Source organism: Triturus cristatus, chromosome 7, assembly GCF_964204655.1.
Source record: "Triturus cristatus chromosome 7, aTriCri1.1, whole genome shotgun sequence".
Taxonomy (NCBI): Eukaryota; Metazoa; Chordata; class Amphibia; order Caudata; family Salamandridae; genus Triturus; species Triturus cristatus.
In genome coordinates, this window is record NC_140590.1 from 271,232,865 (window position 1) to 271,246,566 (window position 13,702).

The following is a 13,702-nucleotide window of genomic DNA, read 5'->3' on the forward strand; positions in this document are numbered from 1 at the left end:
AGCCCTGCGGTGGAGCTCCGAGGTCTGGGTCTGGAGACGGGCCACCTGGGTCTTAAGTTGGCTGATGTCGTCCTCCGCCGTGCAGATACGGGAGTCCACCTCTGTGATGCGCACCGTGGCACTGCGCAGATCCTGGCGGATGAGAGCTACATCCACCCTCACCTCGCCGATCTTGTTTTCTACTGAGGCCTGTGATGGTTTGGATTGGGGGGGGGGTCCGGATTCTGTACGGGGCGGTTTCTGCCCATCGCCGCCAGAAGTACACTTCGGCCCTGTACGGCCGGGGCAAGTGAGGTATCTGCAGAGGGACGGGTGGGGGATGGGGGCCCCCAGACACCTAGGCCGTCAATGCTCGGGCCCAGGCGCCCAGGTCCACCCTCTCAGGTCCCCAGAGGGGGCAAGAGTTGATTATGCCTCGGCGCCTCCCACAGGGTCAGGTGGAGCCATCGGACGAAGGGTGGTCAGGCCAGGCCAAGTACCCACCACCGCGACAGTCCTCCAGCCCGGCCTCAAGATCCGATGTGGATGGCCTCACTTCCGAGAGAACAGCTGGAGCAATGGGGGCCCCGGGAGGAGCCGACGTCCGCGATGGAGTCCGCGTCCCACACGGACTGTCTAGAGCGGGTGGGGGGGGCAGAGTGAGGCCGAAATGAAGAAGGATGCCGTGCCCCCCCCCACACACCAGATCCCCTTGACGTGAGCAGCAGCAGTCACGTGGCAGACCCCCTCGGGCGGCGTCCACGGATCGCTACAGGATGCCCAAGGCGACCACGGGAGACCAGGTGACCCAGGGGCCAGCGGGCCCAGCGGCAAGAAGGAGGCCTTCGCCCCCGCGGCGCTCCGGTGCAGCAGTGGGAGATGGAGGGAAGCAGCTAAGTAGTGATGAGATCAGTCCGGGCCGATGCGACCTCAGGCCGGTGGACTCGGGGAGGCGTCCCCAGATAAGAAGTGTGGCATGGGGGGGGGGGGGGGGCCGGAGCGCCGATGTCCCCACTCCGCCTGACACGGTGGCCGAATGATGCTTCTAAGAAATGGTACCTAATATTTTACAGTTGTTTAGCAAAACATTTATTTTCCTAGTTGCATTTTTTTTTTATGAAAATTTTATTTCGAAAGCAGAAAATCATCAATCTTGCTTTCAAGCCTCTGCAAATATTTTCATTTAATCCGAGATAATTCTGGGAGCATTATTGCTAACCTCACATTGATAAACTTTGCAAATGTGTGTACACATTTTTACCGGAACCGCGGTCAGTAGTGGTTCCAGGGGCCTATGTTCGACCTCATGGTCACAGGTTCAAATCTCGGTGGGTCCACTCAGCCTTTCATCCATCCGAGGTCGATAAAATGAGTACTAACGAGTTGAGTAGCAATAAACATTTGTTATTCAGCGCCAGGATGCCTCTGGATGAACGTGCGCTTTACAAATACACATGTTATGTTTTGTTAATAGTGCAGTCCCAGCTTACAACATTTGGACTCACCCTAATAATAAAGGCTTTGCAATAATAAACCATAAATACAAGTTCGAACAGCATTAACATATGGACACAAAGATAACCTCAGCTACAGTCAATTCCCTACCCCACTTCATAATGTGGTACTGTAGATTGGCAACCAAAGGATTTGTGTTGGAGAGGGTTAGGACGACTTGTCCCAGGGACAAAATAAACCTAAAAACTTGGTGTCCCTGACCCCCAAAAATATATCCTGGGCGTCGGGCTATAGGAATTTCACACCCCTGAAAATGTCACCCCCTTTTCTCTACTATGCAAGTTTACAGCATCTTGAACCAATCGCTTAACCTTAGATCACAATGTAATCTAATAATTTAAAGTCACTAACCCTACACCTGGTGACCACATCCTGTGTTCTAGTTGTCATCCGCGATTCACTTTAGTGTGCCAACCAATACGATGGCTCTGTAACTTAGCTGCAGTGTTTAGCAATGTTTTATCATGTTTGTTTTTTAGGTCGAGCCTGGGCAGCACATGCGCTGCTCTGCGAGGCATGCTGTATTATGGTTAGGCATAGACGTTCCGCCCATTTCACGCCCATCTTTTCAAATGGCTCCTGTTACTGTCCTTGCGAAATCATTGCTTTTCATTTGTATATAGGCTTAATAGTCCCTCCTTGGTACCGCCTGACTGAATTTGTAACCTCCTATAACGATTGGACTTTTTACTTGTTGTTACACTTTCTGCTTTATAATGAAGTATAATGAAGTTCCCCTATTCTACCCATGACATCGCAGCACGCTTTTATTGATGTATTTATTCAAATTACAGCGCGTCCGCTTTAACTATAGCGGCTACGCTTATTTAATTTATTTTACAGCGCTGGCCTCTTTCACATTAGTAGCCACGCTTATTTAATTAACAGTGCTGGCCACTTTCACTTTAGCGGCTGCGCCTCAGAACCTTTCTAAATTATTTTGTTTTAATTAACTTGGGGTGAAAGTGCCCCATGTGCGCTTTCACTTTAATGTTGGCCGTTCCCTTTTCTTTAGACGCTGCTCCCTGTAACCTGAATACGGGAGCAGCTTCTAAAGAAAGGGGATGTGACCGCCATTAAAGTGGTCACACATTTGCCAGAGTTTGAGCTATTTGCATTAAAAATAACAATGCCTTTTATATATGTGTTGCTTTTAAAAACACATAAATAAAAGACATTGTCATTTACAAAGCAAATAGCGAAACGCTCCCAAATGTGAGACCTATTGCATTGAAAATGCTAGTTTGCTCTTGAATTTAGACGGATTTCAGATGTTATGCTGGTCTGTTTTTCTTTCTACAGTTTTTATAGCTTTTGGATGCATAATTTTTGTTTTCTATCAAAAAGTCTGGTTTGTTGTATCATGTGTATGCACATGATTTTTTCTTTTTTAAATAGTTGCCTTTAAGAAGCGTCCTTTGACCGCTTTCTGTGGCTATGCTTCTGATGGGTAAATAGCTGAAGCCTCTTAAACTTATGCTTTGCTGATGGCCTCTAAACATACTTCTCAATATAGCTGCTGTTTAGTATGTTCTTAACATAACCTGAAGACTTTTTACATTCTATTATCTCAAAAACCTTCTCCCTTCATGTGGTGTTGCATCGATTGTTGTGTGCATAAAGCACAACTTTCCATTTGACTGAGTTGAACCCAATTTGAAACTTCTGTGATTCTTTAATCATGCTTTTTTTTTTTTTTATAAACCCAGCCAAGTTACCAGTTTCCGTTGAAATGATTTGGTATCATCGGTCTTTCATCCCACCTCCTATAATGTCACTTCTAAGTATGTTAGACTGTGAACTAGTCCTTATGGTATCTCCCTTATCTTCCCCTATGTCACACAAGTGCTGTAATGAAACAAGCATTTAGCTATGCAACAGTTGATGTTGTTGTACCAAGGATATTGTGCTGGATAACTAAACACTTATAAGGCCTCAAAGGCGAGACCTATTAGCTATGCCAATGCTTGTCATTTGTGAGGTCCTGATCTGATCTAAAAAACTTTTTTTATGGACGGTGTATGAAACATAAACTCATTTCTCTGCAAAATGTCTGCAGTAGTCTGACACACCGCACATTAAAAATACATGAAAGGAAAGCGGTATTTAAAAAAAAAATGTTTAAGAATTAGTTAAGGCCATCGGGTCAAGACTGTCTGCAGAACAAAGATGACTCTATCTAAAGGTTGGGGCCCTGGGCCAGAGCCCACTTTGCCTATGCCTTAAAACGTCTCAGAGTTCAACCAAAGGTGCTGGTTTCATATCTGTATGAGCCTAGTGTTTGTGCACCCTAAAACGCCAAGTGATTATGTAAGGTGAAACAGTGTTTATCCGTTGTGCCCTAACATCTTTTCACCAACAGTCCTTTTATCTCCTAAAATTCAGCCCCCGCGAGCACACGTGTTATGTACGTTTTACATACACGCAAAGAGCGCAAGCCACTTCCCTGAGAGGACACACCAGCTATAGCATGATGCTTTGGAGATTCCGTGGAAACAAAACGGGTATTGTTCCTGTGATTGGGACAAGGCCTGATTAGGGGGGGGGGGGGGGGTGCCTGGCTCCTTTAACCGTACCTGCTGTTGATGGATGCCGTGCAGGAAGCAGGCTGTGGGTGCGGAAGGCGCGCTGCCAAGGCTGATGATGCAAAAGGCAGGGGCTTCAACAAAACTTTCCATTCTTCGTTGGAGGCAAGATATGGCATTTTAAGGGGAGTTTTTGTGTAATTTTTTTTTTTCTTTCAAAATGCGGAGTAAAAATTGTTCACTGGAGTGCACACGTGTATCACAGCTGGCGATGCCATGGACAGGTTTTACATGCAACATATTTTTGTTTCACAATAATTTGAAACAAGATCTCTTCATGGTGCCTTGCATTTGAAGAGTCAGAAATTAGGAAAGACGCCAAAAGTGAAAGCAGGGGTGCGCGGTAAAATAAAAAGATGGCAAAAGTGAAAGCAGGGGTGCGTGCGCGCCGGCAAACATGCGAGTGGTGCGCGCGCAGCAGCGCCAAAAGTGAAAGTAATCACGCTCCAGATGAAGCCTCGGGCCCTGAAAGCTGGCAGCTGTGCACGTTCACGTGAACGCTAGCTTTAGGCCAGCAGAAGCCTGTGGGTAGCACTTTGAAAACCCACTTACTAAATGTCTCGCAGAACAGAGCATGCGCTGGCTCAGGCGAGACCTAAAAATACAAGTTAATATATTGGGAGGTACAGCCGAAAAGGGCATTCATTTGACACTAGTCCTATAACAATTGTCTGTCAAGGATAAATGATCAAGTCTGACCCTAGCCTGGATATAGATGTGAATATTTCATGCTATCTAGAGTGATGTGTAAGTAGCTGGGTGATGAATGTGATAGCAAAAGAGGTCGAAGCAAGTTGACAGGTGCATTAAATAAGTGCCCTACCTCAAAAAAATAAAAGCAGCATTTCAACTTGCCTACAGAATGCTAGTGCCGATGTGCAATCCAGCATCAAGTTGAAAAGAGATGTGCTAGAGCAAACCTTTCAGAAGGACGGGGCACCATGATGCAGCACTGTCTGCTGCCAGGAGAGAAATGCAGAAGGTATACTAATATGAAACAGCTGATGGATAGATGGTGAAAAGTGGTGTCCTTGGGCATCGAATGATCAGACTGACTGTTTCATTTGCATATTATGTTAAATCTTTATGTATGTATACCTCTTATGCGTGGTTATGTATCTACATATTTATATATTTTCGTCCCATTGCAGAGAGAAAAAAAACTCCTTCCCAAACCACCCCTCTGACTCATCCTATTTCTCTTCCAAAATATCCCCTACCTGCACTCTGACTCATCCCAAACACCTTCTCCTAACACGGCTCCCAAATAACCCTTTCTAAACTCTTCCCTCCTCTATGCATCCTTTATCCTAGTCATCCAACTAACAAACTTTCATATTTACCACTCCCAATAACAATTTATATTTCCCTGTAGTAATCCACCACTTCGGTTTCTGGAGTAGCGCTCCACTTGCCGAAAAGTGCTTCATTAGGGGGATAATGAGAGCTACATAAATACGCTTGCATTGCCTGGGCTCCCTTTTCCAAGTAGTGAGGCAGCGGTGCTGTCCGTGCCCTGCCTCTCCTGGTGTTGACTGAGCTCCGGTCCTCGATCTAGGTAAAGGTTCGCCTCGCCGCACCCAGGAGTATGCAAGTGAAGTAAAGGTATGTTTACTGACGCATTCCTTTCTAGGGATGGGGCTCAGGATCTCATACTGAGCTGTGAAATGTTTGAGTTTATTGTCTACTGGCACATACCATCTGTAGGTCCAGGACCAGCCCTAAGTTGCAGACTCCTCTTCAGAATGTATTGCTTGCTTGGAGCAACAGTTCTTTATAGTTTTCTACCCTTGCACATGAATGATACGAATTGTGTAACGAAACAAAATGTGTTCTCACTAGTATTGTGAGTAACTAGCACGTGCTCATTAGACAATCAATGAAACTGAGTATTTGTAGAAGAGTAGGCGGTGTCATGTACACAATTAAAATTGTCATCTAGATGGAAAACGATGGTATGATTAGTATAAAGTCGTTTTGATAAGTTGAGCAGATGAGGACTTTGCGGGGGAAACAAACTTTATGGCTTCGGAAGTTTTTCTAACTTTGAATAAATATATGCATATATAGTTTACTCAATTTGTGTCCTACTGTCACTAAGTAAATGTAGGTATCTGCAAGTATTTGGTTAAAACCTTCTAAATCTCATCTGGCCAATATGTTTTACCTGTCTTGTACTGACGGGCAATCATTTTGTACAATCTTGTCAACTTTTTATTTAATGATGGCTCGACCAGATAATCCAGACTAAAAAATATTGCATTCTCCACCCCACCCCCTCTTCTGTTTGTCTGACCCCTTTCATTCTTGCATTTGTTTGGGCATATAGTGAACACATTCCTTATTTGTGCAGTTTTTCCCCTTGCCAATCAGTCTCACGATAAGGCCATTGGGTTTGTTTGTATAATATTAACCTACAAGACTTTCCCTCTTCATCAGTCTGTTGTTCTTATGCGTTTACTCCATTGCTTCCATGACGGTCTCCTTTTTGCTGATGTTAGAAACCTACTTCTCTGATCACTTCATTATCCTTCCTTGTTTCCCCCAAATGCTGACCACCAACCCTTTTCTGTGGACTCTTTAGTCCCATAGTACCCGTTCGTCGTCTTTTTGTTTTCTAGTGTGGTTTAGTAGTTTGAAAGCTCTGATGAATCACTCATATATGCCTCTAGAGTGCTAAGGCCACCTGGAGAACATCTCAGGAAAGCGAGGGCTCTTGAAATCGGTGGGCCCTGCTATGGGCCTTGGTTTAAATCAAGTTTTTTTTTCCATTGCACCCTGGGGTTCCCCCTACTTAAACGTTCGTAACATGGTCCTGCATTGCGAGCCAGCCCTGTGACTAGCTTCCCAAGGCTGCTTAAGGTGTACCTCTGTAATAGAGACCTAGATAGCTTTATCCCCTGGGTATGGAAGCATGGGTGGTGCCGCACTATGTGCTAGGACGTGCTTGACCTGGCAAGAATGCAGTTAGAGAAACAGTTCACTGACCCTGAGATTCCAAAGTGTACAACTTATTTAGAACATAGAAGCGTTTCAAGAGTTCCTCTAAAGAAGGGATTCTCAAAATGCGGCCCGTGCGCTTCTTGCGTTCCCCCTGACCTTTTACATGCAGCCAGCTGGTGAACAGCAGCACTGGGCTGCTGTTTACTTAACTAAATGCGAACATTCTGAAAACATACATTTATTTACGCGCTAACTGAAGTAAAGGAAAATAAGGAGAGAAGTTGTCCTGCACGTCTTGTATTTTGGAACACATTCGTTTTTAAAGATATTGTGCAAAAAATATGTAAAAATTATAGTCTGTTGAAAAAGTGTATTTCATTAACACTTCTAATCTGATATATTAAGGTTAAACGCTTCTATCACTGCATTGAGAGGCCTTTATTAGAAGTGATAGTTTTCAGACATGAACCTAGAGACATTCATACCTCTTTCTGCCCCCCCAACAATGCCATCAGTGAACCAAGAGGCAAGTCATTTGTCGTGTGCACCCTCTGGGTGGCCTAGGTTGTTCTACTTGGAACAGCATTATAGTTTATTAAATCAAACACGAGACGTTTTTGTACAGCACACATCCTGAACTCGAATATTCCAAGGTGCTCTTATGTGATAAACAAGAAAAAGGAAGCAAAGGGAAATAAAATATTTGCCTAGCCTCACACAGTTGGTCAAATGGGATTACCGGGATTGATCGCAGTCTCTGGTTTCACAAGGTACAATTCGGCCACTAGTTGGGTTTCTCTTTTCCTTTCAAGGTTTAGAGCAAAAGTAAATTCTTTGTCTTTAAGTCTTGAGGTTAAAGTGTGGGTGGCGAACGAACAACATGAAGGCTCAGTTTGTTTTGGGCTTGAGGATCAAGGGGAGCCATGAGCAAATCCAGGCATCTTGCTCGTGCTGGACTCTAGCCTTCTGTGGCTCATCCAGCTCTATCACATAATGGCAAGTAAGGGGACTGAGGCGTATGATTTGATCCTCAAAATAACACCCTTGTTCCCTATCCGCGTCATGTACATGCTTCGCATCCCCTACGCCCACCGTAAACCATCCCTGACCCTCACCCTACTGGCATCAATGCGGCCCTCAGACCTGCTGGAGTAAACTTTTTGACCCCTGGAAAAATATTTGTGAATGCCCATGCTTTAAAGCTAAATAACCACACGAAGTCCCTTTTAGCTAAAATTCAGTGTCCTTTATTGACTTAAGTTATGTTACATATATTAGGCGTTAAACTTCTACTCTGTTCAGAGAGAACAATGGTTACCATGCCAGATTTGATTAGTCTAACTAGTGCTGCACGTGTCTGCATTCTGGCATTTGTTTGTTTCTCATTGTAACCACGGGACTATAGTATCGGAAAGCAAAAAAAAAAAAAAACTGGGCTGGATGAGCAAGCCGCTCCTGAAAGGGGAAACTCGAGATTTGCACAAGACTGAAATACCAGTCGGTGCCCAAGATGTTGTCTTGACCTTTCCTAAGGACTTGCCAGTTCCCCTACTTTTTTCCCCCCACTTCGACCACTGATAAATGCAGATACGAAGAGGAGCTCTTCACTCACCGGAACAGGGGTTAACCCAAGCTATTTTGTCCTTCTGAAAGTGCCATTTGTCACACCTGTGTGAATGTTGTGTTTTGCTAGATTTTTCAAGGTAATCCCGAGAGACATTACTTCTCCTCCCCCTCAAGCCCTCTCCTTCTCCAGGACTGGTGAACTACATACACAGTGGCACAGCATATAGCGCTGGATAACACTTTTCCCAGACCCTCTTGTAGAACACTGTGCTGCCTTCTGTGTTGCTGCTTCCCCCACCACCATCCGGCCTTCTACCCCTATGGACATCTCCAACTCAGGAATCCCTCCAGACCCAAGACCACCACCCTCGAGTGCAACACCACCTGAACACCTGGCTGAACGATGGCAAGAATTTGCTGCTCTGTAAATATGTAATATAGAATTGTCCAAGCCTAATCAATCAATCAATCAATCAATCAGTGGTTTGTAGAGTGCGCTACTCACCCGCGAGGGTCTCAAGGCGCTGGGAGGGGGCAGCTCCGGGTCTGTCGAAGAGCCATGTCTTGAGATCCTTCCTGAACGTGTGGAGGGTTGGGGAGCGTCTGATGTTGACGGGAGCTCATTCCAGGATTTGGCTGCTATATAGGAGAACGCTCTCCCGCCGGCTCTTTCTGCGGATTTAGGGGACCTCTGCCAGGGCGAGGTCAGTGGAGCGGAGGTTCCTCTTGGGTGCGTGGAAAAAAAATTGGTAGATGAGGTATTTGGGTCCGATGTTGTTGAGGGATTTGTAGGCGTGGGTGAGGAGTTAGAAAGTGATTCTCTTCTCGACGGGGAGCCAGTGGAAGCTTTGGAGGTGTTGGGTCATATGTTCTTGGCGGAGTCCCTAGGATGAGCCTGGCAGCGGCATTCTGGATGGTTTGGAGTTTGTGTAGAAGGGTTTTGTTGATTCCGGCGTAGAGGGCGTTGCCGTAGTCCAGTCTTCTGGTTATGAGAGCGTGGGTGACGGTCTTTCTGCAGTCGGGTGGGATCCATTTGAAGGTCTTGCGGAGGCAGTTGAAACTGCTGGACGCGACCGCGTTGATCTGGCGGATCATGGAGAGGGAGGAGTCAAGGATTATGCCAAGGTTCCGAGCGTGGTCTGTAGAGATGGGTGGGCTCCTGAGGGCGGAGGGCCACCAGGTGCTGTCCCTGCCGGAGGTGCACGGTCCGAGGATGAGGACCGCGGTCTTCTCGGAGTTGAGTTTTAGGCAGCTGTCCTTCATCCAAGCAGCTACGTTTCTCATTCCTTCCTGGAAGCTGAGCCTGGTGATTTCTGGGTTTTTGGTGAGGGAGAGGATGAGCTTGTGTGTCGTCTGCATAGGATACGATGCTGAGCCCGTGTTGTCTGACGATGGTGGCCATGTAGATGTTTAAGAGCGTCGGACTTAGTGAGGATCCCTGAGGTACTCCGCAGATTATGTCAGTGGGGTTGGACAAGAATGGGGGGGGGGGGTTGGGGGGAGTCTGATCCTCTGGGTTCTGCCGGAGAGGAAGGATTGGATCCAGTCGAGGGCGGACCCCTGTATTCCTGCGTTGTGGAGTCTGGCGGCTAGTGTGCGATGTGAGACTGTGTCAAAGGCCGCGAAGAGGTCTAGGAGGATGAGGGCTGCAGTGTGCCCCTGGTCAAGCAGCATGCGGATGTCGTCGATGGCGGCGAGGAGGGCGGTCTCGGTGCTGTGGTTGCGGCGGAAGCCAGACTGGGATGCGTCTTGGATGGAGTTTTCTTCGAGGAAGGCGGTCAGCTGGGCGTTCACGAGTCTTTCAGTTACTTTGGCTGCGATGGGGAGGAGAGAGATGGGTTGGTAGTTCTTCAGTTCAGTTGGGTCAGCCGTTGGTTTCTTGAGGAGGGGTTTAACCTCTGCACGCTTCCAGTTGTCTGGGCAGATGCCGGATAAGAGGGAGGAGTTGATTGTTCGTCCTAGTTCGGGCGCGATGACTATGGCGGCCCTGTGGAAGATATGAGGGGGGCAGGGATCCGTTGGGGCTCCTGAGTGCGTCTTCTTCATGGTAGAGGAGATGAGTTTGGTGGACGCGGGTGCCCAGGAGGAGAGGATCGGTTTCTCGGCGGTGGTGGGTGATGTTGTGGTGATTTCTGCTGGCTCACTGAAGTTGTCGTAAAGGGCCTTGATCTTCAGGTGGAAGTAGGAGCTGAGTTTGTTGCATAGTTCCTGGGAGGGTGTGATGTCAGTGGTTTCGTAGGTGGGTTTAGCGAACTGCTGAATGACGTTGAACAGTTCCTTGACGTTTGATGAGTTGGTCATGACTTTGTCTCTGATGAAGGTCCTTTTAGTGTCCCTTATATGTTGGTGATAGTCTTTCAAGGCGCTCTTATGGCTGTTACGTGCTTCCTTGGTTTTGTGGCTCCTCCAGGTTTTCTCCAGGCGTCTGCAGGCTCGTCTGGCTTCATGGAGTTCGGTGGTGAACCAGGCGGCCCTCAGAGGGCGTAGTTTGGCAGTGCGGCGAAGAGGTGCCAGCTTGTCGGCGCATCCGACCACCCATCGGTGGAATTCCCTGGCTGCGGAGTTGTGGCCTGCTCTGTGAGTGGGAGTACTGACAAGCTGTTTCAGTCCTAGGATGGCGAGGTTCTCGAGGAGTGTGGTGGAGTCTGGGTCCTGGCTGTTTTCGAGGTGGAAGTTCAGGTCCCCGAGCAGGATGTAGTCCGTGGAGGTGATGGTGTGGGGTGCGACGAGCTCGGCGATGGTGATTGCAGGCTGTGCGCGGGGTCCTGGCGGTCTGTAGATGAGGGTGCCGCGTAGCGTGGTGCTGGGGCAGGTCTGGATCTGGAAGTGGAGGTGTTAGGATTACATCTTAGCAGGATTACATCTTGAGTGAATTTGCAATTTGTGTATATATGTGTGTATATATCTATATATCTTTAACCACTAGTATATGTAGTAGACCTTTGTACTTACTACCATTCCTATGTTATTTCAGAGTTTATCTGTTTGTATCTCTTCCTTGAGTGACTTTACAACTTGTACATTTGCAATTTTTCACTCCACTTATACATTTGCAATTTTTTCCTGTTTATATCTCTTTTGTAACTCCTGTAATCGAAAATCCTTATGTAACGCAACTGGTTCTTTTGTAAAGCGCTCTGTCACCTTCGGGTAATGTTCGCGCTATAGAAAATCACATAAAATAAAATAAACGTAAATAGGGCATCCTAGATATACCCCTCTTGGTGAAAGGTTCTGCGCCATTTGCTGATGTCTTGATCACTTGGCTGCTTTAAGCATTGCTTTATAGAGGGTGTCAGCATGAAATCATAAACGGCATCGCCTTTACACGGTACTTTTTTCTCCCTAATCTGATTTCTAGTGGAAGCAGGCAAGAATGCCCCTATTTAGGCAAACATCTACCTAATTCGCAAATTTTTTAGAATTTGGTTTTGCCTTTTTACAGTCCAGTAATGTGTACTTTTCCTGAAAACGACGTTTCTCATGAAACAATACTGCCCTCTTTTAATCTCTGACACGTTGCTGCCTTTGTCCAAGGTATCCTAGGGAGAGCTGCGTACTGCGCACCGAGCCTCCTGCCCGTTCCCTGCTCGGGCTGGAGCCCCGCCATGGTGCTTTATCGCTGCCTTATCGGCAGTATTTCCCTGGCAGTTGGTTGCTGGCCGTCTCTTTCCAGTCAGTGCCTTATGTTTTGAGCTGGCCTTGAGCAGCCGATAGCATATCTCCACAGGAGCCAGCGGCGAAAGCAGAGCAGTAAAACCCATGTCGATACCGTCTAATGTTTACCGAGGCTTTTCAGACGGTGCGTTACCCAAGGAGGCTTGAACTCTAAGGTTTGCCCGCTTCCTGCACCCAGGACTCTTGCGGGAGCGGGGATTGGCGGAGCAGCGATGGGCTGAGCCAGCATGGCTCGCGTGCAGGCCGTTCCACATCAGCCCCGGCTCTTGGGTTTGTTCTTTGGGAGGGCCGTAAAGAAGCTTGGGTGGGCCATGAAGATGAACGGGCACTAGCCAAGAAACGACAAAGTATTTAATCGGTCTGATATTGTAAGTATTGATATCTGACTTCTTTTTACATTTTTAACAGAATAATCAGCACCCAAAGTGCTACATACTTCGCTTTCTCTGGTGTGCCTCCGGCTTTGGGGAAGGGGAGGGACGCTGCTTGTCTCACCTTTGAGATGCAGAACTGTAAGACTGCAGCATGCTCCCGGTCAAGTGCAGTCACAAATGTTTCTGTCGACATACAGGGCCACTTTGCAAAGTAAAAAGCTGCCAAAGTTTTTTCAGAACACGAAAAGCGGCAAAGCATTAAGATTTGAAAATACGACGCAATATGCCGAGAATGATTCATAATTCAGTTTTCAGGATATCAGTGCTGGTCATTTGTGCATTATAGCAGCTACTAAACTCCGGTGACTTAATACCTCTCCCTAGGCCTGAAAGTACCCTAAATCATTCGTGTGTTATTCATTAAAAACAACGATAAAGGAGAGTCCACAGGGCTGCAACCCCCTGCAAAACATTAAGGTGGAAAATGCTTGCTTTTTTGTTCTGAATGCCCTTGGGTGGGCCAGGGTATTCTTTGGGTGGGCCAGGGTATTACTTGGGTGGGCCTGGCCCACCCTCTAGAACAGGGCCTGTTCCACATGGTCCTCTGCATTGCTGTGGTGTTGTGTAGGGATGGTTGCACAGCCTGCTTTCTGATACCACATGCTGGTGATCTTGAAGTCTGCTCGGCTTAACTCTCTTCCTACTTTACCCCAGCAGGGAGGACGTTGCATCTTCATCATGGCAGAAGCCCACCAGGCCGTGGCTTTCCAGTTCACAGTCACCCCAGAGGGCATTGACCTGCAGCTTAGCCAAGGGGTGCTCAAACAAATCTACCTCTCTGGACTGCGCTCCTGGAAGAAGAAATTTGCACGACTTAAGGTGAGACATGAGAGATTCTTCGTAAAGTGGAACAAATTGTACACTTGAAGGGAGCATACCACATATGCACATTCTGCATCGCATAAATTAAACTCACTGCACCGCATAAAAACTCTCTCTCTCTCCCTCTCCCCCTCCTCTCCTTCTCCCTCTCGTTCTTTCACCATTACAAGAAACATCTTA

The 13,702-nt window shown here is 47.1% G+C and overlaps 1 protein-coding gene across 8 annotated transcripts in view; it reads left to right on the forward strand.

The window, feature by feature from the left end:
* Positions 1-13,702, forward strand: part of LOC146809390 (carnitine O-palmitoyltransferase 1, liver isoform-like) — a 406,858-nt gene that overhangs the window by 78,326 nt on the left and 314,830 nt on the right. For 6 of the 8 annotated variants that reach the window (XM_085616202.1, XM_085616209.1, XM_085616208.1 and 3 more), the window contains one exon: positions 13,355-13,519. In XM_085616202.1, coding sequence (XP_085472328.1) covers positions 13,379-13,519 — 141 coding nt within the window. In that variant the 5' untranslated portion in view covers positions 13,355-13,378. The remainder of the gene's footprint in view (positions 1-13,354; positions 13,520-13,702) is intronic. The other 2 variants (XM_085616204.1, XM_085616206.1) reach the window with 1 other exon arrangement.